Source organism: Sceloporus occidentalis, unplaced genomic scaffold, assembly GCF_023333645.1.
Source record: "Sceloporus occidentalis isolate IW3139 unplaced genomic scaffold, rSceOcc1.0.p SCAF_17, whole genome shotgun sequence".
Classification (NCBI taxonomy): Eukaryota; Metazoa; Chordata; class Lepidosauria; order Squamata; family Phrynosomatidae; genus Sceloporus; species Sceloporus occidentalis.
Window position 1 is genome coordinate 12,588,456 of NW_028316997.1, and position 25,468 is coordinate 12,613,923.

General features: G+C 36.4%; 1 protein-coding gene across 1 annotated transcript in view; it reads right to left on the minus strand.

Annotated features, from left to right (window-relative positions):
• The window catches only part of LOC149302860 (chemokine-like protein TAFA-5), a 189,661-nt gene that overhangs the window by 72,026 nt on the left and 92,167 nt on the right, over positions 1-25,468 (minus strand). Inside the window, exon 2 of the mRNA XM_089482075.1 lies at positions 16,300-16,449. Coding sequence (XP_089338201.1) covers positions 16,300-16,449 — 150 coding nt within the window. The remainder of the gene's footprint in view (positions 1-16,299; positions 16,450-25,468) is intronic.

Here is a 25,468-nt window from a genome sequence, read left to right on the forward strand (position 1 = left end):
ATTTATTAAGTGAATTAAAAGTGGATAAAAATGGAAATATCATTTAGGCAGGACTGAGGATTGACCAAGGTTTTTACATCAGGAAAAATGGGTAGACTACACTGAGCCAAATTGTCATTTATCATAGATTCTATATTGCTATATTTTTTATGTTTTGTGTGTCTATTTATTGAATTCTTTTGTTTTCTACTGCAAAATATCTGGCTTCACAGAGAATGTTAACACAATATTTTAACTTTGGCAGGACTATACAATGGTCAGTGACCTACTAATGTAAAGCTATTCCTAGGCAAGAAACATTTGACCTTAATAAAGTAAATGAGAGACCTACAATGGTAAAACAAATGGCATGTTACTGTGCATAAAGGGTTAACCTAGCGGCAATCTCTTTTTTTTTGTATTTGTAAGAAACAAGAGCATTGATTCCTCTGCAGAATACCAACCACTGCACCACATTTCTCGCCTCCTGTACATTACCTTTATCTCTTAACCATACCTCATTGGAGTGGTCCTACACATCACAGCAATATGGAGGAAACTTTTAACAGTGGAAAGTTAGAGCTATATAATGTAAAGAGGTATGTGTTGTAGTGGAGCCGCAGAGTATTCTTAAAGGAGAATGTAAACATTCCTTCATGAGAAGATGGAAGCACATATGTAACAAATTTCTCTACCTCTTGTTTCAAGATCCTGATTTTCTTGACAGTGTTATTGGTATTATTCCTCAATGGGGCCAGGGTACAAAGGCCCTTGTAATGCTGCCACCATCTTCAGACCCTGTCTCTACCTTTAAGCTAACTACGCTGCCCCTACCATCATCTTTTTTTTTAATTTATTTATTTTTTTAACCTTTTTTAATTCTGGCCACATGCCTTCTAAAAATGCAAATATACGTTTAAATATAAACACTATTAACATTTCAACATATTTCAATGTTGTAAATACTAACATCTCCTATAGTAGTTATCAACATTTATGAGCCTAGTTATCTCCATAAAACATGAGAGCATTACTGAATATTTGTTTTGCAGATATATTCAGAGAATAACAGAAACATTCACCGATTTGTGAATTAATCATCACACACTTAGCAAATGTTTGTTGCTAGCAATTTAAAACGTCTATCTAATGTTGCTAAAATGAAACAGAGTGAGAATAATCTCCAGATGCCTTTGCTTTATTAACTAATATTTTTAGTAAATGAATATTTACCTGGTAAATGTGACTGTGTCAGAAAATTGGAAAAATATCACCAGCAATAAATGTTCAACAAACTGTTGAACTCTATTGAAATGTATTTCTCAAATATGCATATTTTCAGTGCAGATTCATGTATTCCTGCTATAAATGGTTGATAAAAAATACTATATGGGGTTTAAGTACTAAAAACCATTTGCAGAAATTTACAGTTTCAACTCTTTGTGCTATGAAAGGCCAACTCCAGTATGATTCTCCTGCAAGAATAGCTTGGTTGGCCTGCATGCATAGCTTGGTTGGCCTGCGTACATCGATGATATTCTTTAAAGGGACGGTCCAGCTATTATGTACGCTTTAAAACATGATAGCTAAGAACATGAAGGGATTCAGGCGAACCCCTGCCATGTTTTTTTACCTCTTTTCTTGCCACCCAGCTACTTTCAGGAGACAGAGCACATCACCTGCTTGCCAGCTCAGCTTTTCATGCAGGAGATGTTTGCTAGGCCTTCATCATGCATATATGTATTTGATACAGTCCCCTTGTTTAAATTACTTTAGTATATACAATTAGTAAAGAATTTAGTTGCATAATTTTGATTCATATGATAGCATAGCATATATGATATGAGAAGTATTATTTACTACCAGTTAGCCCCAGCACTGATACAGGAAAAGAGATATCAATGGAAGTGCTATCCTGCCGATGATTGCTTGGTTCTCATAGCCAATCAGTGGAGTGAATCACCAGAAGACAGAGGTAAAGTAAGTATTTTTCATTTTTAAACATTGTTTTCAATATTATTTTTATAACAGTTTTTTAAAATATATATTACACTGTCCGTTTAAGTGGTTAATATGCTTTCAAAATTAACCATTTTTTAATGGACTGCACTGCTTATTCCCATGTCCTGTTCACTCATTGTACTTTGTATTACTATGAAATATGATGTCACTATGAATCAGCACATATTAAATTAAACAATATCATATAGGGTGAATTTATATATGAAATATAATAGCCACTTGCAATCTACCTGGTGACTTTATCTCTTTTGTGCACATAATAGTAAACAATAATATCTTTTCAATATTCTCTTTAATATAAGCACATGTATTAATAATTTGCTGAATTTAACATGATTCAATACTGGAAAGAACAGCCCCAGGGGAAAAGAATTGGACTGAGGAGCACTGCATCTCAGGGGACAGCAGGCAGCCCACTTTTAATGTAATGGTTGTCAATCAGGGCTTGGTTGACTCCCAGGGTCCACTGTTAAACACGTGTTAAGTTAAGGTTGGTGGTGTTTACAAACAGTTCAATGCTTTGGCTTAAAGCAATTTTCGGTGTTAGGGTTTTATGAATATGTTAACGTGTTTCACTTGTTTATGACATCATAAAATAAGTGACATTGCTGTTTCTGTCACGGTGCAGAATGCAAGGCTAACTGCACCTTGACCATATTTATCCATAGTTGACTGTTAATAAAGAACCAATTTTCAATATCCTTGTTGTATGTGTTATTTCTAATGGTGGAGTGAGTGGGCCAACAATATTGGCACTACCACAGTCATGAATGGGAATCCTCCCATAGACTTCAATGTAAAAATAAAGATATAAAGGAAAAATAATCCAGATTCATTAACTGGTATAAAATGTTATATTGTTTTACTTGCATTTTCCCATTACCCCTTGAATCCAGCCTATCGCTGTGCAGATCAAATTACAGAAAAATGAAACAAAAATCAAAATGTAGCATTAAAAATCACTAGATAATATTATTTGCAGTTATTTGTTGATACTGCACTGATTACAGTAAAAAAAGGCACTATTTTTTGCTTAACTGTTTTTCCTTTTAAAACACAAAATTCCTTTTTTTCCCCAGTTAATCATACACTATTGACTTTGCCCATATCAATATATATTGAAGAGGAGTGCTAAGCAAAATATTTCAAAAGTCATTTGAATGCATAGGTGAGAAACGTTGCTCAGCTCTACTGAAAAACAGTAAAAGTAAATAGAGATTATCAATTACATTATTAATGTGTTACAAAGTAAATGTCCTTTTAATTATAAAAAATTACATATTAGCAGTACAAAGGAAAAAGTATGCTTTAAATCCTATCATAACACTTATGAAAACAGGATATATTTCCCTCAGAATTTGCTAAATAGTCTACCTTACAATATTTTTGTACTCTATACTTTTTACTCTTTTAATGTTATTTTATTCCTGTTTAAATCATTTTCTGTCTCATGCCAGATGTTCTGTTCTCACAACATTATGGTCCTTGTCTCAGGGGTCCTTGTTCATGATATATAGCCATCTGGTTCTTGGTCTTTCATGTCTTTTGAGGCAACAAAGCTTGGAAACGAGGCAGAAGGTGTTTGTCATACAATAACCACTTGTGTACCACCCATTTTCACACTTTCATTCTTATCAAAAAAGACACTGAAGATGTCAATAACCTCACTTTTAGATTTGTGCTGTTAAAACAGCTCGTTAGAAAAAAAGGTCTTGGACATTTGGATAACAAATGTATCTGTCAAAATTCCGGATATAAAATACATATACTTTAAATATGTCTTCAATTTTCAGTAACTTTTTTGTAACCTCTCTCTAATTGGCTTGAATATCCACATCTCTTGACTGACAAAAACCACTAAAAGTAGATTTCTTTTTATCTTGGCATCCAATAAAACACCATGCCCATTTAAAATCTATATAGCTTGCATTGACATTAACAGAGTGTCATGCTGGGTGGGGCTTCAGGCAAAGATGCAATCAAAATGCAGAGTCTAATTGGACTTTTGAATTGTGTGCAGACTGAGGTTGGTTTGAGGGGCTGCCTGTCCAATGTTGTGCGTGGGAGGTTGGGCTACCAGATAGTGTTGTGTGCAGAGAGTGTGTGAGGGGCTGCTGGATATTGTTGTGTGTAGAGGAGCAGAGTTATGGGCTGTCTGAAAAGATGATGATGAAAGAGAGAAAAAGAAGACATGAGAGAGAGAGAGAGAGAGAAAGAGAGAGAGAGAGAGATAAGAAAAGGAAGGAGAGAGAGAGAGAAGAATAAATAAAAAATATGCGTGCACATCATTTAAATGATGAACACATAAGCTAGTAATGTAATGCTAGTAACCGTCTGTTAAAAGTGGAATTGAGATACAATTATTATAACAAAGGAATTTCAATTAAAAACATAATTTGATTTTTTTTTAAATAAACACAATAAAAAGAAAAGTAAATATCAGTGAGTAAAAAAAATCTTGTGCAAAGCCAGCAGGCAGCTTAATGAGAGTTTTAGGGTATGATGAAATGATAAATGGTATGGAGCTAATAGATGAAGAGTTGACAGCATGATGAATAAGATTGGATAAGGAGAATCATCAAGGCACATAATTCACATAAGTTTGTAATATATATGTAGATTCTAGCGCATATCTCTGGGAGGCCACACCAACTTACAGAGAATTGCTGAAAGAATGAGATGCAGGTTTACCATCGTGATGTATGTCTGTTTAAATATTTAATATGTAAAATAACCCCCCCCCCAGGTTGCAATTAGAAATTCTAGATGCATAGTTGAAAATTGTTGACTTAACAACCCATGTCTATTTGCATACAACATTAAGGCATAGGGTCCTGAGTCAGCTTGACCCAGGCAGGTAAAGATTATCTAGCGATAATGATCTCACTGCATCATTCCACTGTTTAAATCATAAACAATAACATGAAGTGAGTTAAATAGGCTCCATAAAGCTAACTTATTCATATTTTACTAAGTAAGAACTTTACAAATTATTTTGTCATTCATTACATTTAGCATAGGTATTTTTATTGCACACGAAGACATAGTAAATATCATGAAAATTGCCATAATGCCTGTATATATTTTATCAAGCATTACCTGTGTTAAGTGTTTTCTGTGAAAAACACCAAATAATAAAAGGCAGCATTGGTACAGATACTTGAAAACTAAGAACGTTCAACCTAGAATTCCAAGTGACATGTTATTGCTTTCAAAATGCAGACATGTGAATTAAATGATTTATCTCTCCCACGCTGCCTTTTAAAGTATTATTTGTAATCATTATGTGAATCAAAGAGCTTATTATATATGTGGCTTCAAAGCTCAGTCACTCTCTAGTACTAAACCTTACAAGCATTGAGTAACCCTACTAATATCTTTGCCTGACAATTGCCCCCCGGCCAGCCTGTTTTGGATTCAGAGAAGCCTATTTCAAAATGATACTGGTATTTCTCTATTCCCTCTCCTATCTTATACCTCCCAAGTGTGCCTTTTTAGAGACCTTAATTTCTCTGCTCATCCTTCCCCTTTGATGCCCTTATTTCCTAGATTCTAAACATTACAATACTGCAATAGCATGTCAACCGAAAGCCTGTCTGTGAAAGGGTTAGCTAGGATTGAAAATTGACATATCTACCTATCATTCACTTCTTTCCTGCAACCCAAGGCAATCTATATCTGTCTTACAGATTGTTTCTATAAATGTAACCTTTACAAGTTCTGACATCTTCTATTTCAATGATTCCTAATTATTGGACAGTCCAGGCTTATAATGGCTAACATGTTCACGCACAGTTTGTTTAACAAACAATACAGGTTTCTTTGCGTACAAACTATGAAAGCACAGTAGGAAGGAAGTCTCAACTATAGTTTATGCTTTCATCTATGAATTACACTAAAGCATTTGTATCAACTGCACAGAATATTCACCACTTCTAAGCATGAGATGTCAGAAAAGGAACTGGAAACTTTAAATATTCATTAAGACAACATTTCTATTAATATTAAGAAAATTACTTTCTTAATTGATCGAAGTTGGCAACTGAACATCTGTCAAAGTTAAGAACATAGAACATTACAGTTTCTAATTTCTGAGTTGCCCCTGAAATGGTGAAATAACTTAATCTACTCTGACGCAGAAGTAGTCCTCTATAATTTAAATAAGAGCTATAAGAGTTATAAGAGCTAATATAAATATTACAAGATAGCATCAGCTTCCTAGAAACATTTTCTGATCAAAAACCACCTTTTTTGATGGTGTAGCTTGTTAATGCATATCTATGCTGCTTACAAACCAACTCCCCCAATAGGGGACTGAGACCCAAAACCAAATTAACTTTATGTCTTTTATGTTTTGTTTATGCTAAACTTTTAAAGTATGCATACATTTTAAAATTTTGATGTTTTAAAATAAGTGATAGTCAATTTATTGGAAATAAGAAACCCACCAGTATCCTTAAACATTTATTTTTAATAGATTATTAAAATTGTTTATTTTTTTATTATATTTTATTATATTCTTATAATATTGTACTCTTGTGGAAGATGAAAATATGCTTTCCTGCTTTAGGCTATGCCTGAAAGACAGCTTTATTGGTTTTGAAATGCAATTAACTGAAATGTTATTGCTGATACTTAAAATAAATTTGATTACAATCTGATGCAATGACAAATGTCATTTTCATGTATATTTTACTATGGATATTGGCTGCATATATATCACTGCTTTAGTTCTTTTAAAATATAGTAATTTCATACTTTCATGGAAATGTGTCATAAATTCTTCTTGATCTTCACTAATCAGTAGAGTTGACTCACAATCACTGCTTAGGTACAACAGTGTCAAGGATTATCATACCTTACCCCTCGTATATTAAGTGGATACATTAAACCAGATGTGAAATTTCCTGTAGAATATATTTCTTAACCATATGAGTACTTGAAGGATGGACAGTTTATATTCACTACCAGTTGTATTTCTCTCTTGTTCCGAAAGGGTTGTTAGCATTACTGATACTTTAGTTTTCCTTTTGTTATTTATGTTAACTAAATAACAGGACCGTTTTTTCTAAAATACAATTTTCTACCTAATAAAATGTGAGCCAAGTATTTGTTGTAGTTTGCTTACAATTGCCGACTAAGTTAATTATGGTGTTAATTTTAGATAAATATTATGTTCCTTTTTTGCGGCGTATTTAATAATTAGTTTACTGCTAATTACAGATGCTGGACTAAATAAATGTGTTATTTATAATTATTAAAGTCCAATATTTTTTTATTCTGCCTGCCAGTTGAAAGAAAAAGTAGTTTTTAGTGTTTAAGAAAAGTCATCATTATGTATTCTATTTGGAAATGCACATTTCTGATTGTTACATTGATAGTAGAGTTAAAATCTATGTAAATATAATTGAAAGCCATCTTTTCATTAAGAGTGAAAACTATCCACATCATTTCACTAGCATGTTTTCGTTACTAAAACGGATATCTGAAATTAATACAAAAATAAAAGAAGAATTCTTTTTTTTACCTTAATGTTATGTTTGGGGCTTCCTCATGGTGTGTAGTTCCTTGTTGTATCCCTTTGGTGTCTACCGCAACATATTTGTATTTTCCTTTATTCTAAAAATTATCTCCTTCCCTGTACTCATATGATCTGCATAGTGGTTTTGTGTTTTTGGTGGAACCCTGCCCTGTTCAGTTATATAGCATGTTAACCTGGCACAAATTCCCGGTTTGTGGCAAGGCTCAATTCTAAACCCTATGACTAAAGGAGAATGCATTGGGAGTGCCAACAATATTTAAAAAAGAAATGAAACAGAAAACATCACTATCAATAGGTAGGTATTGTCGGGTGAGCTTAATTATGCTTTGGCCAATTCATATAACCAAAACCTCTCATTTATGTTATATATTTGTTGCCAACTTTATTAGGGTGAGAATCGCAGACAGATTTTGTTTTTTTTGTATACATTGTACAGCCAATACACTGTATTTGCAGCATGCTCCCACCTGTTTGGTAGGCCTCATTTTATACATTTGTATTATTTGAGCCTGGGACTAGCTTAGCTCACTGACATTGTCGTCCTACACAAAAATCAATATTACCACACAGCACTTCAATAAAATGAATGAATGATAGGACTTATTTTACTGTTATCCCCAGTCTTACCCTGCATTAACCCCTTAAGGACCGGGCTCATTTTTCGTTTTGTACCCTGTGGGACCGAGGCTGTTTTGACACTTTTGTGGTGCTTGTGTTCAGCTGTAATTTTCTCCTCACCCATTTAGTGTACCCACATAAGTTATATATTGTTTTTTTCAGGACAAGATGGGCTTTCTTCAGATACCATTATTTTGATCGTATCATCTTATTTACTATAAAAAAAATAAAAAAAACATGGTGCAAAATTGAAAAAAAAACACATTTTATGACTTTTATTTGAAAAATCTTTTACTCACCTAAAAAAGCAAGTAAAAAAACTAGCTAAATAGATTCTACTACTTGTCCTGAGTTTAGAAATACCCAATGTTTTTATGTTTTTTTGCTGTTTTTTGTAAGTTATAGGGCAATAAGTACAAGCAGCGTTTTATGATTTCCAAATCTTTTTTAACAAATCTGGTCAGTCTGCCTCCATCTCCTCTTTGGAACATCTTTGAAGCCGGTTAACTCAATTTAACCCATTCAAACCATATATTTTTGAAAACTAGACACCCCAGGGTATTCCAAATGCTGTTATTTTAACCCTTTCCATGCACCAATTATACAACTACACTTTGTCAAACTTTGTAATAGTAATTTTTTTTATTTTTTTTTCCACACAAATTGTACTTTAGTTATAGATATACAGGTGCTGGTATATGTCACTGTCAAACAACCCCCCAATGTGTGTTCAGGAACATCTCCTGAGTGCAGTGATACCCGACATGCATGGGTTTGTCAGATTGTTTGGCTGGTAAAAGGCTACTTTTGGGGCATGCGTAATCCAGGTGGTCATTTGGTCATTGTGCCTCCCTCTCCTCTTTGGAATATCTTTGAAGCCGGTTAACTCAATTTAACCCATTCAAACCATATATTTTTGAAAACTAGACACCCCAGGGTATTCCAAATGCTGTTATTTTAACCCTTTCCATGCACCAATTATACAACTACACTTTGTCAAACTTTGTAATAGTAATTTTTTTTATTTTTTTTTCACACAAATTGTACTTTAGTTATAGATATACAGGTTCTGGTATATGCCACTGTCAAACAACACGCCAATGTGTGTTCAGGAACATCTCCTGAGTGCAGTGATACCCGACATGCATGGGTTTGTCGGGTTGTTTCAGATTTAAAATGCCACATTTGGGAAGTGCGCTTTTTTTCTCCATTTTGGTCAGTCTGTACCTATGCCCTATCTTTGAGCTAGGCCACTCCAATTTACCCCATCAGCCATTTTTTTATATATTAGACACCCCTTGGGTATTTGAAGTGCTTTTATTTTAACTCTTTGTTGAGATTTTTGAGAAATTTTAGCACTTGCTCAAAATAATAAACTTTATTTTTTAATTTTATTTTATTTTTTTAATACTTTTTTTATATTTTTTTTTACACATTTTGCTGGTACTGGATGGTTCATCTAGTGACATCACTGCATAATTATTTTTAAATGTTAGCACATTTTTTTTACATTTTTTTTTACATTTTTTTATTTATTTTTATTTTTTTTGAATATTTTACTAATCACATAGTGATTAGAAAGCTGGGCTCCATTGACTTGCATGGTTGAATGCAGTACCTGTATTCAACCAGCAAGTGGAGCCAGTTCTCTAGAGGGTCTGGAGACCCTCTAGCGAACTTTTTCGTCTTTATTGTTTTATTTCCCGGGCCGCCGCCATCTTGCTTGATGGCGAAGATCACCGGCAGCGGCGGCTGTGACCGCTCTCCGGAGAGGTAAGTGTTTGGTGTCGCTGGATGCCTCCTGATCGAGGCATTCCAGCGACACCATTTAAGTTTAGGAGGCGATCGTTGATCGCCTCCTAAACGCTTTTAAAACGGGCGTCCGCCGCCATACAATGTATGGCGGCTGTTGACGCCCCGGGGAGGGGCCAGACATGGCCCCCGATGCCGATCACGGCCTTGCTGAATGCCTCGACATCGAGGCATTGCAGCAAGGCCGTTTAAGCGAAGAAAGTGATCCTTGATCACTTTCTAAGCTTATTTAATTTTTTGACGGTTCAGGACCGTCAAAGGTCATTTAGTGACCTTCTTGTTATGACGGTCCTGAACCGGCAAAGGTCGCGAAGGGGTTAAAGCTATGCATTATGTATTGGAACTAAATATGTAACATATTAAGACCAATTAACTGATGATAATAATAATAATAATGAATTTAAAGTGCAATACTCCATTCACTCTCTTAACAAAAGAAGATGTTGTAAGGAAACTCTGGTAAAAAATGCAATATATTCATTACATGTTGAGTAACACTAATGGATTCAGTTACCTATGGTTTTTGTACAGAAACTAAACAGTAATAAATAACAAGCCTGAAACCAGACAAAGAGCAGACTGCATTTTGGCGACTGCTTTAATATGCAAGCTTTTAATCATATATCTTAGCATTTTTTAATTACCACTACTCTGGATTTAGTACATGTACAGAGATGCAACCAGGTATTTTTATGTGATTCAATTCAACTACAATTTGTGTTAGTGCTCTCACAGAACACAATATCTAGCTAATTAAAAAATTACGAAATGATGGTGTATATTAACTTTCCTAAAATAACAATAAATTATAATGACTAAAAAAACTAAATCATGCTATCCTACAAAAATAGGAGATTATCAATTCAAAAGACTGCTTGCTTCACAGTGTATTCGTTGATTGGATATACAGCATCACCTGCGTGGAGCACCAGAAGTATCCACCTGTAAGTGAATCCTTTGTACCAGTTATTCCTTCTGAGCATAAATATCCTGGTGTTATTGCAGTCTTGTCTACATTGGCACTACAACAAGCCAATCACTTGCAGAAGCCGCCAATCCTCTGGTAAAGCAACCATACAAGGAAGGCCAGCACCACAACATACACACCTGCCACCTGCAGATTTTTCCCTGTGTTGGAAAACAAATCCATGCATGAAAAGGCACTCAAGAAGTACAGTAGTTTGCTCAGGGCACACCATCAACGTATTCATGATGAGTACTGCCCTAGAACAAGCCCAGGACAGCGCTCCCAGTGAGCCATTCCATCCATGGCCAGGATTTTTACTGCTCAGCTCCAGCATGTGATGTAATATATAATTGAGCTGCCTTGTGAACACGTGGTGCAAAGTACAGTGCTGTTTTAATCCAAGCCTGCACACACTTGCGTGGATAGGCAGGAGTTAACAGGTTTGAGGATACAGAAATTACACTTTTACTCAATGTATGAAATCATGCATTTAGTTCATTAACCAAATCAAAATATATGCATAACAATCAGCAATGAAAACGGAATGAAATAGATTATGCTTATGTCCCTTCCTGCTCTGGGAGACCCTCAACAGTGCGTCAGCACCAGGCACCATATACTAGTCCGTGGCAAAGTTTTGTCATTGCTGGAAGGGGCCCACTTTTATACCTTTTATTAATACATATAATTCTATGTAAATAGCTGTCTATGCGATCATCCTCAATAACTATTATTTATAAGATTCTGTGGTTAATAAAAACACGCTGTACTCCCTATCCTGTCAGTCTGGGTTCTCAAGCTCCCAGCTTTCAGGACATATTCAACTATGTCTACCCAAACTAGAACATTGTTATACTTTTAACAGAGAATAACCCAAAAACAATATATTAAGCCTGATACCAACATGCCTTCATTCCACGATGAATAACCCTTTTGTCCTTCTTGCAAGCACTACAAGAGCTATGGAGGCTTTACTCAATACACAGACCCTAACATAGCATAAATGGGTTGGTTAGACCACAGATCTTTCTTGCAACCGACCCATTAAGCAGCTGTGCACAAGGGAGCTTGATCGTTAATATGGTGACCTGCCCCTTGACTCATCCTCTCTATACTAAACTCTGACTATAGGCCACAAAGAAGCAGGAACATTGAAGCAATCTCATATGGCTAAAATGGGCCCAAATTTACATGGTTATTTGCCCTAAACAGTGGTCTAGACTGATTTGATCTCAACACATAATTATACTGCAAGATATTAATCTGCAGTAACATAAAAGGCAATATTACATGCTCATCCACCACATATGTATTATGATTAATACAATAGACATGGAATAGGCAACAAAGGACGGATCCAAAAACATTAACGCCACCTTTCTGCTGAACAGGCTTAAAGCTGTGTAATAATGCATGCCTTGGATTTTCTGCAACCAGGTACTGCATTGCCTTTCTTCTTATGTGACAGCAACAATCAATGAAGCATATATTATACATACCCAATAAGTCACCGAACAAAATGGTAATATAGAGTCATGGGTATAGAGAGTAAATTAGAACTGTGACTCTAGAGGCTAGTATTTGCTAATGGTAAATGAATTAGTGTATTCAAGTATTAACAAATAACATAAAATAAGACTTATGGTCCATTAAATTTTTACAGTTCTCAGCAATTCAACAAAGTTAAACGTGAAATCAAAAATGTACTGGACAATACACATCACCATTATAAAATTTAAAAACAACAAAAAACTTAAACATGATTAGAATAATTATAAATAACAACTGAACAGTAAATACAGTAGATGTGTGATATGATTAAACTGTATCACCTTTTATTTCCTACTGATTTATTTTGCTCTTGAAATGGGGAATAAAAACTCACTATATAGCAAAGGACAAAGGCTGGAAGATAGCTAACATACAGGTATATGGGCCACTAAACAACTCCTATGGTAAATCCATAAAGAATCGACTTTGGTGTGTATTATATTAAGAGCCTACGATTAACTTGGTGATTAAGATTAACTTTGAAAACTCAGCCCTTGACTGATAAACTGTTCAGAACTCATTTGGAAACCTGGGTGGAGAGAGCAAGAGCGGGGACCTGCAGTGGATGTTCAGGTACTGGTTATGAAAATAGTGCCAATGAACGTGGTAGAAATTTCACCAAAACGGGATCAATGAGTTCAACATAAATTGTCAAGGATTTTGGTGTATTTACTCAAAGTGACAGAACTCTGAGTACCTGAGTCAAATAGTGTTTATTTTTGCTGTGAATAAATGTAGCTAGAAAGCAGAAAAACAATAGGTACTGCATTTGCAATGCATTATCAATGTTGGTGTTAGGCAAATACAAAATGTATTTTTAATATTAGCTATTATCAATCACTATATACTTAAATTGCCAGAATTTATATATAGGAGAGAAGGCTATTAAAGGAACATTATGAGGAAGAGACTGAAAGAGCCAAGAGAAGTATGTGTTCCAGGAGAGCTTCCAAATGCTCACCCAAGTCCTACAGGACAGCCCAACTACTGTCACTGTACTAGTATTACCAGTGTATTGTGTAGTAGAATATTAATAAATGTTCTAAGTTAGAACACTGAAACCTTAATATGAAGATATGATATTAAGTATTTCATACTTATGCACACATTTACTTATGGATATTAATGCTTTAAGCTAATGAACTTGTACCACTGTTATATTTGTGGACTTGATACTGAAGCCCATGGAACAGCGCAGCTTAGGTGGAGTGGGCCTTGACAGAGCTAGGTGGTGTGCATAAGGAGTGATTTAATTTAATTGGTTCAAAGTTGTTATGGTTGGGGTTATTATCAAGGTATATGAGTGGCAACCATTTTGTAAACGGTCACTTAACTGCTTTTCTAATCACGTCGGAAGAAGAGGGATCGGCTTCTGCAGCGGTGAGGGTTAGTGGCAGCCCCCGAGCGTTCTCTTCGGGCCGGGGAAGATGCCGTTTCTGCGACGGCGCAGCTGGCTGAGGCCGAAGGGAGTTATGTGATGGGTCACGGGCGGTCCCGTGGTGCCGTCTCCGGATTTACGGCCACTTCGTAGGATGCTGGGTTTTTTGAGGAGGCTAGTGGTGGGCAGGTGGGTCGCGTTGGCTGCACTTCTGATTTTGGGAGCCAGTCTCAGGATGCTGGTTTTCTTCGTGATGATGTTGATGCTTTGGTTTCGTCTGGTGGTTTAGGTAGAGGTTTGAGTAGGGCCTCTATTAGATCTAGGTCCCCAGTAGCAGCCCAGGGAGGGACAGGGAGGTTAGTGGCTTTCGGTCCCGGATTCCTGTTCGGCGGAGTTCGTCATCTCGTGGGGAATCTCTGTCTGTGCCTCGGCTTTTATCTCCTTCCAGTGCAGAGGGAGTTCTTTTTCTGTTCGGCAGTTTCGAAGTTGTAGTCGGAATTTGAAATCGGTTTTGGAGTTTCCAGAGGTGGTGAGGGACAAGTTGGCAAAGGAGGTTTCTTTGGGCAGGATGGCGGGTCCTTTTTCTGCTCCCCCTCTGGATAATTTACGTTTGTCATCATTGGGGGTGGTACCTAAGAAGGAAATTGGGAAGTACAGGTTGATTCATCACCTGTCGTACCCGAAAGGTTTATCGGTGAATGATGACATTGACAAAGTGCTGTGTTTTCCGTTTCCTATGCATCATTCGACCAGGCTGTCGAGTTGGTTAGGAAGGCGGGCCCCGAACGCCCTTATGGCTAAGGCGGATATTGAATCGGCTTTTCGTTTGTTACCGATTCACCCTGATTGTCATCATTTGTTGGGTTGTTCTTTTGAAGGTCAGTATTTTGTCGACTTGTGTCTCCCTATGGGTTGTTCCATCTCTTGTTCTTATTTTGAGAAGTTCAGTTCGTTCATTGAATGGGTGGTCAAGATGGAGGCAGGGAGTCGGTTTTTGGTACACTATCTGGATGACTTTCTTTGTGTGGGCCCTTGCGGCTCGGGAGAGTGTGGGTACTTGTTACGGATGCGGGAGTGGGTGACCGGGTCGTTTGGTGTTCCGCTGGCTGCGGACAAGACCGAGGGTCCACTACCTGTTTAAGCACGAGTTCCGTGCTGTTCGGAAAGTAACCCTGATAGGGATAGTTGGGGATTATTGCCTAGTACGGTGGTTTTTTATGTTTTGGTTTAATAATTTGACTTGGTTCAAGTTATTTGGGTAGGTTTTCCTGGGCACAATCTCAACTAGTTGTGGCACTCCTTCAATTTTTATTTTTTTTTAGGTCAATATGAACAGTAATTTAAAATAATTTGCCCTTGGTTGTTATCTGCTATTTCATTAAGGTAAATATTTTTAATCACTTTTATATTGACCTTCTTTTGGGTCTAAGGGAGTGACCAGGTAATATCATGCCCTACTATTATTATTATTATTATTATCCTTATGTTAAATGTTGATCGGATCATTGGTTCTTATGAATACCAATGAACAAGAGGTGTAACTAAAAGAAAATAATACTTACACGCCTCCCTACTGCAAAACCATGCTCCATTTATAGTGCACACTGGATGAATTATGCGCTGGTGATATCTTCCACTGTCAACCTAGACTGATCATTAGCTAATAGAGGCCAAGTAAATAAGATGGTGCTTGATTATATTTAAATATATAGCATTTTATATATTAGCATTATATATATTAGCATTTGAGCAACATACAATGTAAATATGGCTTGTGTTACACAATAAGTGCACAGATTCAAACACAAATATCCTTAGTATCTGGATTTTCATTTGAACAAGATGCAAGCTGCTATGGTTTTGGCAGTGAGTCATATGCAGTAATAATTTTAATGAGACTCAAAATAGTAGAAATAAAAAGAAAATGAGAAATAGGTTTGTAACAATGCTGCAAGTGCTTTTTTTTCTACAACATTAACTTTCACGCAGGAGCAGTCACATTTGCCTAAGGGAGGCATTAAACCTTTGAATCTCAATTGGAGCAAATGCATTTTTGTAATCTACTGATCGGGTAGCAGTGGGTACATTTCAGAAATGGAATATTTCCTTTTGGATCATTAAAATGTCTTATTTTAGTTGGACTACTGAGAACTCAAAGATCATTAGTATGCACCATTGAAAGTATGGTTTATTATACCAGCCTAACAATACCATTACATGGGAAGGAAAGCCAAATTATAGAGTAAATAAATAGAAAAGTAAATATTTATTATTCAATTAATAAATGAAAAACTAGATTTTTTGCATGCATTTATTAAAGGATCATCTAGCTTCGTAAATGTAATTGTTATATTCGGAGCTGTATAAATTTGTAACCACACACACATTCACAAGAACACTGAATATTTAAAAATGGTGCAAAAATCTTACCGTCTACGCAGGCTGGCCTTGCTCTTGTCGTGCCAGCAATCTGTCCTTTTTTACATGCACAGCGAGCTGTTTGTCGGGCTATGGTCCTTCGTGGCTGACTGCTGTCTCTGTCGTATGTAACAACCTCACAGGTACCTGCAGCCAGTTGACCTGGAAAAAGAGTCAGCAACAGGTACCAATGTCACTGTGTGCACTACAAGCAATCAATTACAGGCAAATGGGGCGAGGGAGTGAGGGCCTAGGCTGTAAAAGGCACTTTGCCACTAATGGGAAATGAGCTGGAGGATGTAATAGAACAGGGATGACATATAATTTTTCTTTGAGCTGGACATATCAAAACCCAACAAACCGACGCTGTCAAGTAAATTGTTATTGGCTTAGAGAAGGAGAAATCGGTCAATAAGGTCAAAGTTGCTTTGATGTAGTTTAGTAGACGTGTATAAGCAAACTCGGCTTCTTTTGCACTTTGTGTATTCCTCTTGATATAAAAAATATATATATATATATTTTATATTTTTATTTAACCATGTGAGCACCAGAGAGATGTGTATAAGCAAACTCGGCTTCTTTTGCACTTTGTGTATTCCTCTTGAATATATTATTTTTTATTTTTTTTAACCATGTGAGCACCAGAGAGATGTGCGATACAACACCTTAAAAGGGAACTGTCACAACCGAGATGAAATCATAACTGAATTCCGAAATGAAAATCATTAATAATTTGTACTATAATATTTTACTATTATGATATTTAATGTGTTGTATTACCAAAGGCAGGATCATCTTTACACAGGGGAATATGACAGCTGCCCTAGGCCCAAATTACCTTAATTGCCTACAGAAACTGACATTTCTACACCCATCTGCCATTATGTGCATACACAACATCAGCATGCTGCTAGGATTGAATGTTTGTGGGTCTTTGTGCAACAGCATATCAGAGCAGATGTTAGAGGCTATGTGGGTCAGGGGGCCCAATGTAGCCAAGGTATTTGTTGCCCATTTTCCCATGGCCCCCCTTCAGCATTGATATTGTTCTGTAATCCCAAGCATGAAGTTGAAACATGATTCCTGGACTAGTAGTAGTAGTAAATTCTCATTAGAATAAACACCAATTTTTTTTTTACCTGCGCACTATCCCAAATCCCTATGCTTATTAAGACAATTGGAGGGTGTTAGTTTCACCCCAAAGCCCATTTAACCCCTTGATGACAATTGACCGTTCTGGCACATCACGGAAAAACAAGTCGTTTACGGCAATTGACGTGACAGGACCATCATGTCTTAAAACGGGTGCAGAAAGCGATCTACGTTCATCTAAAGAAAGCCCTTCTTGTCCTGAAAAAAACAATATATAACTTGTGTGGGTTCAGTAAATGGGAAAGAAGAAAATTACAGCTAAACACGAGCAGCGCAGAAATGTTAAAACGGCCATTGTCACGAAGGGTACAAAAAGTTAAATCAGCCTTTGTCACGAAGGGGTTAAAGTGGAAGCTCACCTGCCACATGTGTTTGTAAACACTGATTAGTTTATAGTCCCTCTGTAAATCACATATCAGTGTAAAACAAGCAGCATCACAACCACCACACCCACATATAGTACAACAGAAAATAAAAGGTTATTTTTTATAAGTACTTTTATATTACATAACTGAACAAGAAAACAAAACATGATAATAAGGTGCACATGGGTGGAGAAATTAATTATCTTTTAGCTAGTATGCTTTTCTTTCCCTACAGTCTGTTTATTGATATTTGTTGAAATATAATTGAGTATAAGATACAGAAATAATACAACAAAGCACAGAAAGACTTCTGTTCTAGAACCTTGGCCTTTTTTTCTTCTGCATGGATCTTGCCTTAACATCTACTGACTATATCTTCAAACACCATTGTAATTGTGAATTATTATCTTCCCAGGTGTGAAATTTATAAATTATGCAGTATCTAATGAAGGTGAAAAACGGTTGTTAATGAAGCAACTGCTATTATTTTACGGAAGATGTACAACAACTGTGCTTCAAGCCTAGTATACATGCTTTAGATCAGAACAAGGCTGTCTGAGGCAAAACACATGTTAGGTGTCTTTAGAGGGGGGTGCCTTAGTCTTTCTCTGTGAGACTTTAAAACATTTTGGTATGATTATCTATTCAGAACTTTATGATAAACGATGTGTTTTAAATCAGAAGCTTATTATCTGGAATGTTATCTATATTTTTTCTGATTTTACTGATTTTCTATATAAATATCCATTGCATTCAACAAAGAATAAAATGTAATAAACACACATAATAAAAATACTGCTGTGTTTGGCATGCCAGACTACTGTTGTTGTTTTCTTTTTTCATATTTGCATAAGCACCTCACTAGACCCAGTTAACCAAGTTCTGAAAAATCTCTCCAAGTCAAAATGCACAGGTCCAGGCAGGTAGTGACGCACTTGACTCTCTTCTGGGCCTCTCCTTGCCCTGGGAGCACTGAGGAACTTACTCTCACCCCAACAGACTTTCTGATTGTGAGCATTCAGGGAGTTCAAATATCCAGTTCCTGCACATAGACATAAAGTCTGTTGCAACACTTGAGTTGGAGCATTGGCCTGTCCTGCTCTCCAAATGTTCGGGTAGAGGACATTAGGGACTCATACACACAAATAAAACATCATTTGTACATAGAATCTGCAGAAAACATCTGCCTGGAGCTGTACATATATATACACCGATCAGCCATAACATTATGGTGAAGTGAAAAAAACTGATAACCTCGTTATCATGGCACCTGTCAGTGGGTGGGATATATTAGGCAGCAAATGAGCATTTCATCCTCAAAGTTGATGTGTTAAAAGCAGAAAAAATGTAAGGATCTGGGCGACTTTGACAAGGGCCAAAGTGTGATGGCTAGACGACTAGGTCAGAGCATCTCCAAAACTGCAGCTCTTGTGTGGTGTTCTAGGTCTACAGTGGTCAGTACCTGCAAAAGTGGTCCAAGGAAGGAAAAGCGATGAACCGGCCACAGGATCAGTGGCGGCCAAGGCTCATTGATGCACATGGGGGCGAAGGCTGGCACGTGTGGTCAAATCCAACAGACGAGATACTGTAGCTCAAATTGCTGAAAAAGTTAATGCTGGTTCTAATAGAAAGGTGTCAGAATGCACAGTGCATTGCAGTTTGTTGTATATGAGGCTGGGTAGCCACAGACCAGTCAGTGTACCCATGCTGACCTCAGCTCACTGCCGAAAGCATCTACAATGAGCACGTGAGCATAAGAACTGGACCACGGAGCAATGGAAGAAGTGACCTGGTCTGATCAGATAGTTAAAAAAAAAAATGTCTAAAATTAAGCTGGCAAATGCTGAGTTAGTTCTAATGGAGGTTACAGAGTTAAGGAACAAAGTGAAATAATTTGAAATGTTAAATTACTGAGGTAGTGAGGCAAAGTGTCTGTGACAAGGCTTGTACAAATCACTGATGCCTATGGGACATTTGGAAACGGCCACCACTAAGCATGTTGTTGCTTAGCCTTGATAAGAAAAATATCCAGTTTAAAGTACAAAGCACAAATTCATATAATATTCATGACTTATTCTTACGGGTTCTGTTTGTGAAGCACTGGCATATAACACATTGTTTTGCTACCAATATGTATTAGCTTTTTTGGTGTCACTACATTATACAAACTGTTAACTCACTGATTATAGAATATCTGGCTACAACTTTAAGTAGGTCATATAAGTAAACCTGCATATAGTTTACATTTCATTAGCTTTCTTGTTGTGCTTCTCATTTACGGATTTGCGCTTACATTTGCAAAGCTGATAAATTACAAATTAAAAATGAAAGTGTTACAAGATAAGTGCTTGAACTCCTCAAGTTCTAAAAAAAAAAAGCTTGTAAAAGTAAGGTATCGTTAATATTCACAAGTGTTTAATTACCTATTTAAATCTAGCACCTTTTTGGCTTGATTATTTTGTCTTACATACATTTTCGGATTACTAATAATAATTAAAATACAATAGTTTACTGAATATAAAAGGGACAATGTACTCAATAATTCTATTAATCACTTTTACATTATTAGGTATGCACTAACATTTATAAGGAATATACACTCACTGGCCATAAGGTATACCTGTTCAATTAAAGGCTCATCATTAGGTACACCTGTTCGATTCAAGGCTCACCATTAGGTACACCTGTTCAACTCAAGGCTCATCAACGGTAAAACAGTACTGTCAAAAAAGATTACTATAACCCCAGAGAACACCCAGGCCTTATGAAGTCTTAGTCCCTGTTCTGGCCGTGGTGCCATCACTAAGAGTAGCCAGTACATGCTACCAATTCATCCTATTAAGTGGCCTCCATGCCTAATGCAGTTAAAGTTTATATATATATATATATATATATATATATATATATATATAATTTTGTATATATAACAGAACATATAATTATCATTTCATGTGGGGCACTTAAATTGATCACAAATATCTATTATGTAGTGGTTATGCAAACCCCTAAAGCACGGTCCCTGAAGAGATAAGACTCACTAAGCTAGGTGAAGGCCTCTTAACTGCTAATTGAACAGAAGCCTTAATTTTCTACCTCCAGGACCTGTTATGCTAAAGAGTTCTAGAGCATGAAGTCTAAAGTTGCCTTTAGGATGTTGGGAAGGCCTTTTATTGTCACTGATAATTGTTTTCTTTCTGTGTAGTCTAGAGGCCTTTCTAACTTTGTGTAAGGATGGCAATACAATTAACATCCTTCTTTAAATAAATGCTTTAAACAGGTAACATCTCATTAAAGAGGTAAATAAAAATGAAATGTTAAAGAAGTCTTCACATGCCCCGTAAAAAATCACATTTACTGAATGTACATTCTTTAAATGGCTGCTAAAATGCATCTACTTTCCCGGCTATAAGACTATTTAATGAAGAAGAAATCCCCATTTAAAAATCCCCACTTGCTAATTCACACTGGCACAAAGAAGATTTTTAGTCATCTATTCACAGTTGTGAGAAAAAAGCTAAGATGTATCTCCTCATTGTTTATTTCCATACAATCGACTTTCCTGTGAATTTTTTCTCCGTTTAAATGGATTTGAACACATCCTTTTATGCCGACTAGCTATACTAGACATGCAGAAAATTATAATCTTCACAACAAGAAAGGGATAATCACTCAGTGCCTGATGCACATCTTTGAAAAATAGAGAAATCAGAAGGCCAAATTGCAGAGCGAAAAGCAGTTGCTGCCTAATAATTTTGCTATAGTAGATTGTCAAACAAAGGCTAATAGATAACTACAGTACTATGGTGATAAAAATAAAAGAATTTGTCATGCTTGTTCCAATAAAAGTATTCAAATACAGCAAATCATTTGCATGACATTTTCACACAATCTTTTGCTAATAGGTTTTTCCAAGCACTACAAGATTTAGTTTCTGGTTTACCAAGAATAAGAACAGCCCCGGAGGGAAAGAAATTGGACAGAGGGGCCACATGAATTTAGTGCGGACAAGGTACCCATGGTCAGGCCTGTTGAAGGGGTTAAGGCATGACTAAGGAAAATTTTGGCACTGAAAGTGTTAAGTTAGTGGCACGTGCAGGGGCAGAAGGGAGGGGGTAATTACCCTCCCTTAGGGGTATATAAGGAAGGGTCGTGGCCTATAGGGGCAACCATTTTAAAGAAAATTTTCCCGCCCGTCCCTCCCCTGATTTTGGCAATTTTGCCGGGTACTCTGGTTTTAAGCTGGTACGGTGCAGGAGTTAACCATCTAGGTATGGTTACTTGTGGTGCACAGAGGTGTAAGTGCAGGACACTCCAGGGGCATGCGCCTCTGTGAATCGTAAGGTCATGTGACTGCCGCGCTAGGGGACGCCGGCAGTTTCAGCAGGGATACAGGTGGACACGCCCATACCAGCAGGTTACTTATTTGGTTATTAAGTTGGTTATTAAGTGGTTATTAAAATGTTTACAATTGGTTATGTTATTTATATATATTGTGTCAAATTGGTTATGGTAATAATATTTGACACTTTGTAACATGTTAATAAAGGTTGAGTGTCGCGGTGCTGAAGTTATTTCAAGTCTGCACCGCGGACAAATAATTCCATATCTGACGTTTAATAAAGCTTGTAAAATAAAGAAGTGTCTCTTGTTTTATTTTGTAAAGAGGTACCGAAACTGGACGCTACTACATTCATGTAGAGAGGGATACTAGAACAATTTAAAAATACAATGCGTATATAAAGCAGAAGGAAATTGTGTTCTATTTTTTTAATAGTAAGAATTTCTAGATTGTCTATACTATAAAATCATGTTTTTTTTTGTTTGTTTTTACCAGAGTCTGCCATGTGTTAAGTGTTAACACATACCTTAGCCAGTAAGGAAACAAAGTGTGGAAAGAAGCAGGAAGAAAAATAAAATCTGTAAAAGATCTGCTGAATGTAAGGAATATAAAGATCTCTGTGAATATAGTAATATAGAAATATTGGCCTCAAGTATCTAACAAGAGCTAGATATGGGTCTGAGGCGAGGGTGCCCATATATTGTATATCTGAAAGGTAAAGACACTGGGGATGTACTATGAAGGAGAAAGTTCTAGCAACTTTAAGTGGGAGGGTCCTACGTAGGTGAGATTAAATATACATTAAATATAAATTTTTCTTACTTTGCATGGATGTATACACTAAAGAGAGTGTTGTCAGTAGAGTTTTCAGGAGAGTTGTGGTTTTACTGCTACAGAAGCTCACTCAGTTGGACAGTCATAATATATAGTGAAGTCAAGAGTGTAAAACCACAACTCTCCAGACAACTCTTAGGAACTTTGCATGTTTATACTCAAACAAGATCTTTAGACGTGTAGATTGGTATACGTTTGTTTTGGTTTTCTTATAAAATAAAGATAATGAAATCTTTAATGAAATGTGGGACTCTAGATCAGAATTGTGTCCCAATCCAGTACTTTATGCCCTATACAACATCATTGGGTGGTGTTAAAAGACGCTGAAGAGCCCAGGTGTTGCCTGTAGTCTACAAGGTCCATATATGTAACACTACTTCAAGGGGGAAGCGGAATTCAGTAATATAGATATGTTTAAATGGATATACTGTAGTTTTCATTCCCTTTGTAAGTTATACATCTGGGGTTTATTCACTAAAAGGAGAGTTGTCTGGAGAGTTGTGGTTTTACACTCTTGACTTCACTATATATTATGACTGTCCAACCGAGTGAGCTTCTGTAGCAGTAAAGCCACAACTCTCCTGAAAACTCTACTGCGTCTCGTTCTCTATTTCTTCTTTCTGCCTTGTCTGGTGGAGACTTGTGTTGTACTTTCGCAACAATGCAGAGCTTCGGGGTATACCACAGGGACAGCCTGTTCTCTGTCCTATTGTGGAGGTACTACACCACACCAGAATACGACAGAAAGATCCTCGAAAAAAGGGAAGTGTAGAGAATTCTAATAAGGTGAACTATACCAATAAGGACACATAGTATGTCACTTTCTGTTTCCTTGAATATTGTTACATAATTTAGTGTCTTGCTTGCATGTCACTACCCATAAGCCCTATGGTACATGAGAAACTATCAGGTTTTCTACTTGAAGCAAAAATGCATGGCATCTGTGATGTACTGGATTGCATTACATTTTTACAGAGATGTTCGAGGAGGATCAGATGATTTTGACACTCTTTGACACTCACACTGATCCAGCTGTTCATAAGTCAGTGAATTGGTAACACTGTTACTTTCTGGGTGGCACCCATCATTTACTAAATATCATTTTTGCTCTGATGTATATTATATTATTTATGCTGCTAAACATAATCTGCAATTCCCTAATTTGGCTCTCACTAAATTCTAATATTGTTGAGAGGGTTTAGCTTTCCACTTGCATGGTAAGTGAACAGCAAGTTTCAGAAATATTCTTTTGTGAGCTTCGCTATTCTATAGTCTACGAACATACAATGCTAGCCCTAACTTACTTGATGTGTGAACGGATCATCACATGATTACTGCATGGCCCAAACTATCAAGCATAAATGCTATGTCTGCAATGCTATTGTATGCATCAGTGTACATATATGTCATTACTCCAATCTGGGCTTCAATCTGTATCGTTCTATGAAGCTCAGTGTATCTTGTGCTATCGTCTATTTGGTTAGACTATGATCCATGTGAGATGCAGCTGATGATGTACGTTGTCCAAATGGCACCGCTCTATTAAGTAGATAAACTGTTCTTTTATTTCTAAACAAACTTCAATTTCACATTCTATTTTATTATACTGGTCAGAACTAACACCCAGACAAAAGAGTTTCACTCTGGTGCTAGTTCAGTATAAAGATTGTCGACTGCACTCCAGAATAATACCAACCAGGTACCCACAGTTACATTTTAGAATGAAGTCTGGAAGTTCAAGATATTCCAGCAGCAGCAATGAAATTAATTTGTGATATATCTACAAAAAGCATATTCCAGAAAATATATCTTTACTGTACAAAGTTTGGTAAGTCTATTGAATTGAACAGGATCTGCTATGTAAAGTGCAGCTGTCTCTGTTGGAGTTCATGAAAATCAAAGATGCTTCATAGTGTTAGTAAAAAGATGATATACTGTGGTTTTTTTCTGTCCAACTTGTTATAACAGTTTCACAAAACACTATTAAACAGATTAATTCCTAACTGATATTCAATTAATGAGTCTTTTATGATGTATGCGTATAACATGTACAACAATGTCATTTTTTTGTGAGCCGAAGAAAAACAGCACATTAAAAGTGTTGAATTTTTTTTTTAATGAGTATGCTTTTGTTCAACCACTTAAATACATTTGCATAAAAGTTTCCATCAACGTTAGTATCTTGCTTGTGGATTTTAAAAATTATTTTGATTTCAGTAGCTGGGAACTTGGGAACGTACTTGCAAACATTTGCATTCAAAATATTTTGGGATTGCATCGGAAATAAATCAGCATTCATACATATATGTATTCTCACACAGGTGCTGAAATTTAAACATCCTCTTCTAGCTGTAATGCCAAGTAAAGTATATTTCAATAACTTCAGTAACCACAAAATCTCATGATCCAGTCCTGGACTGGCCATAGGGCAATTAGGGCAAATGCCTAATGGATCACTGGTCCAGGGTGTCCAAGCATATAAACATTAGAC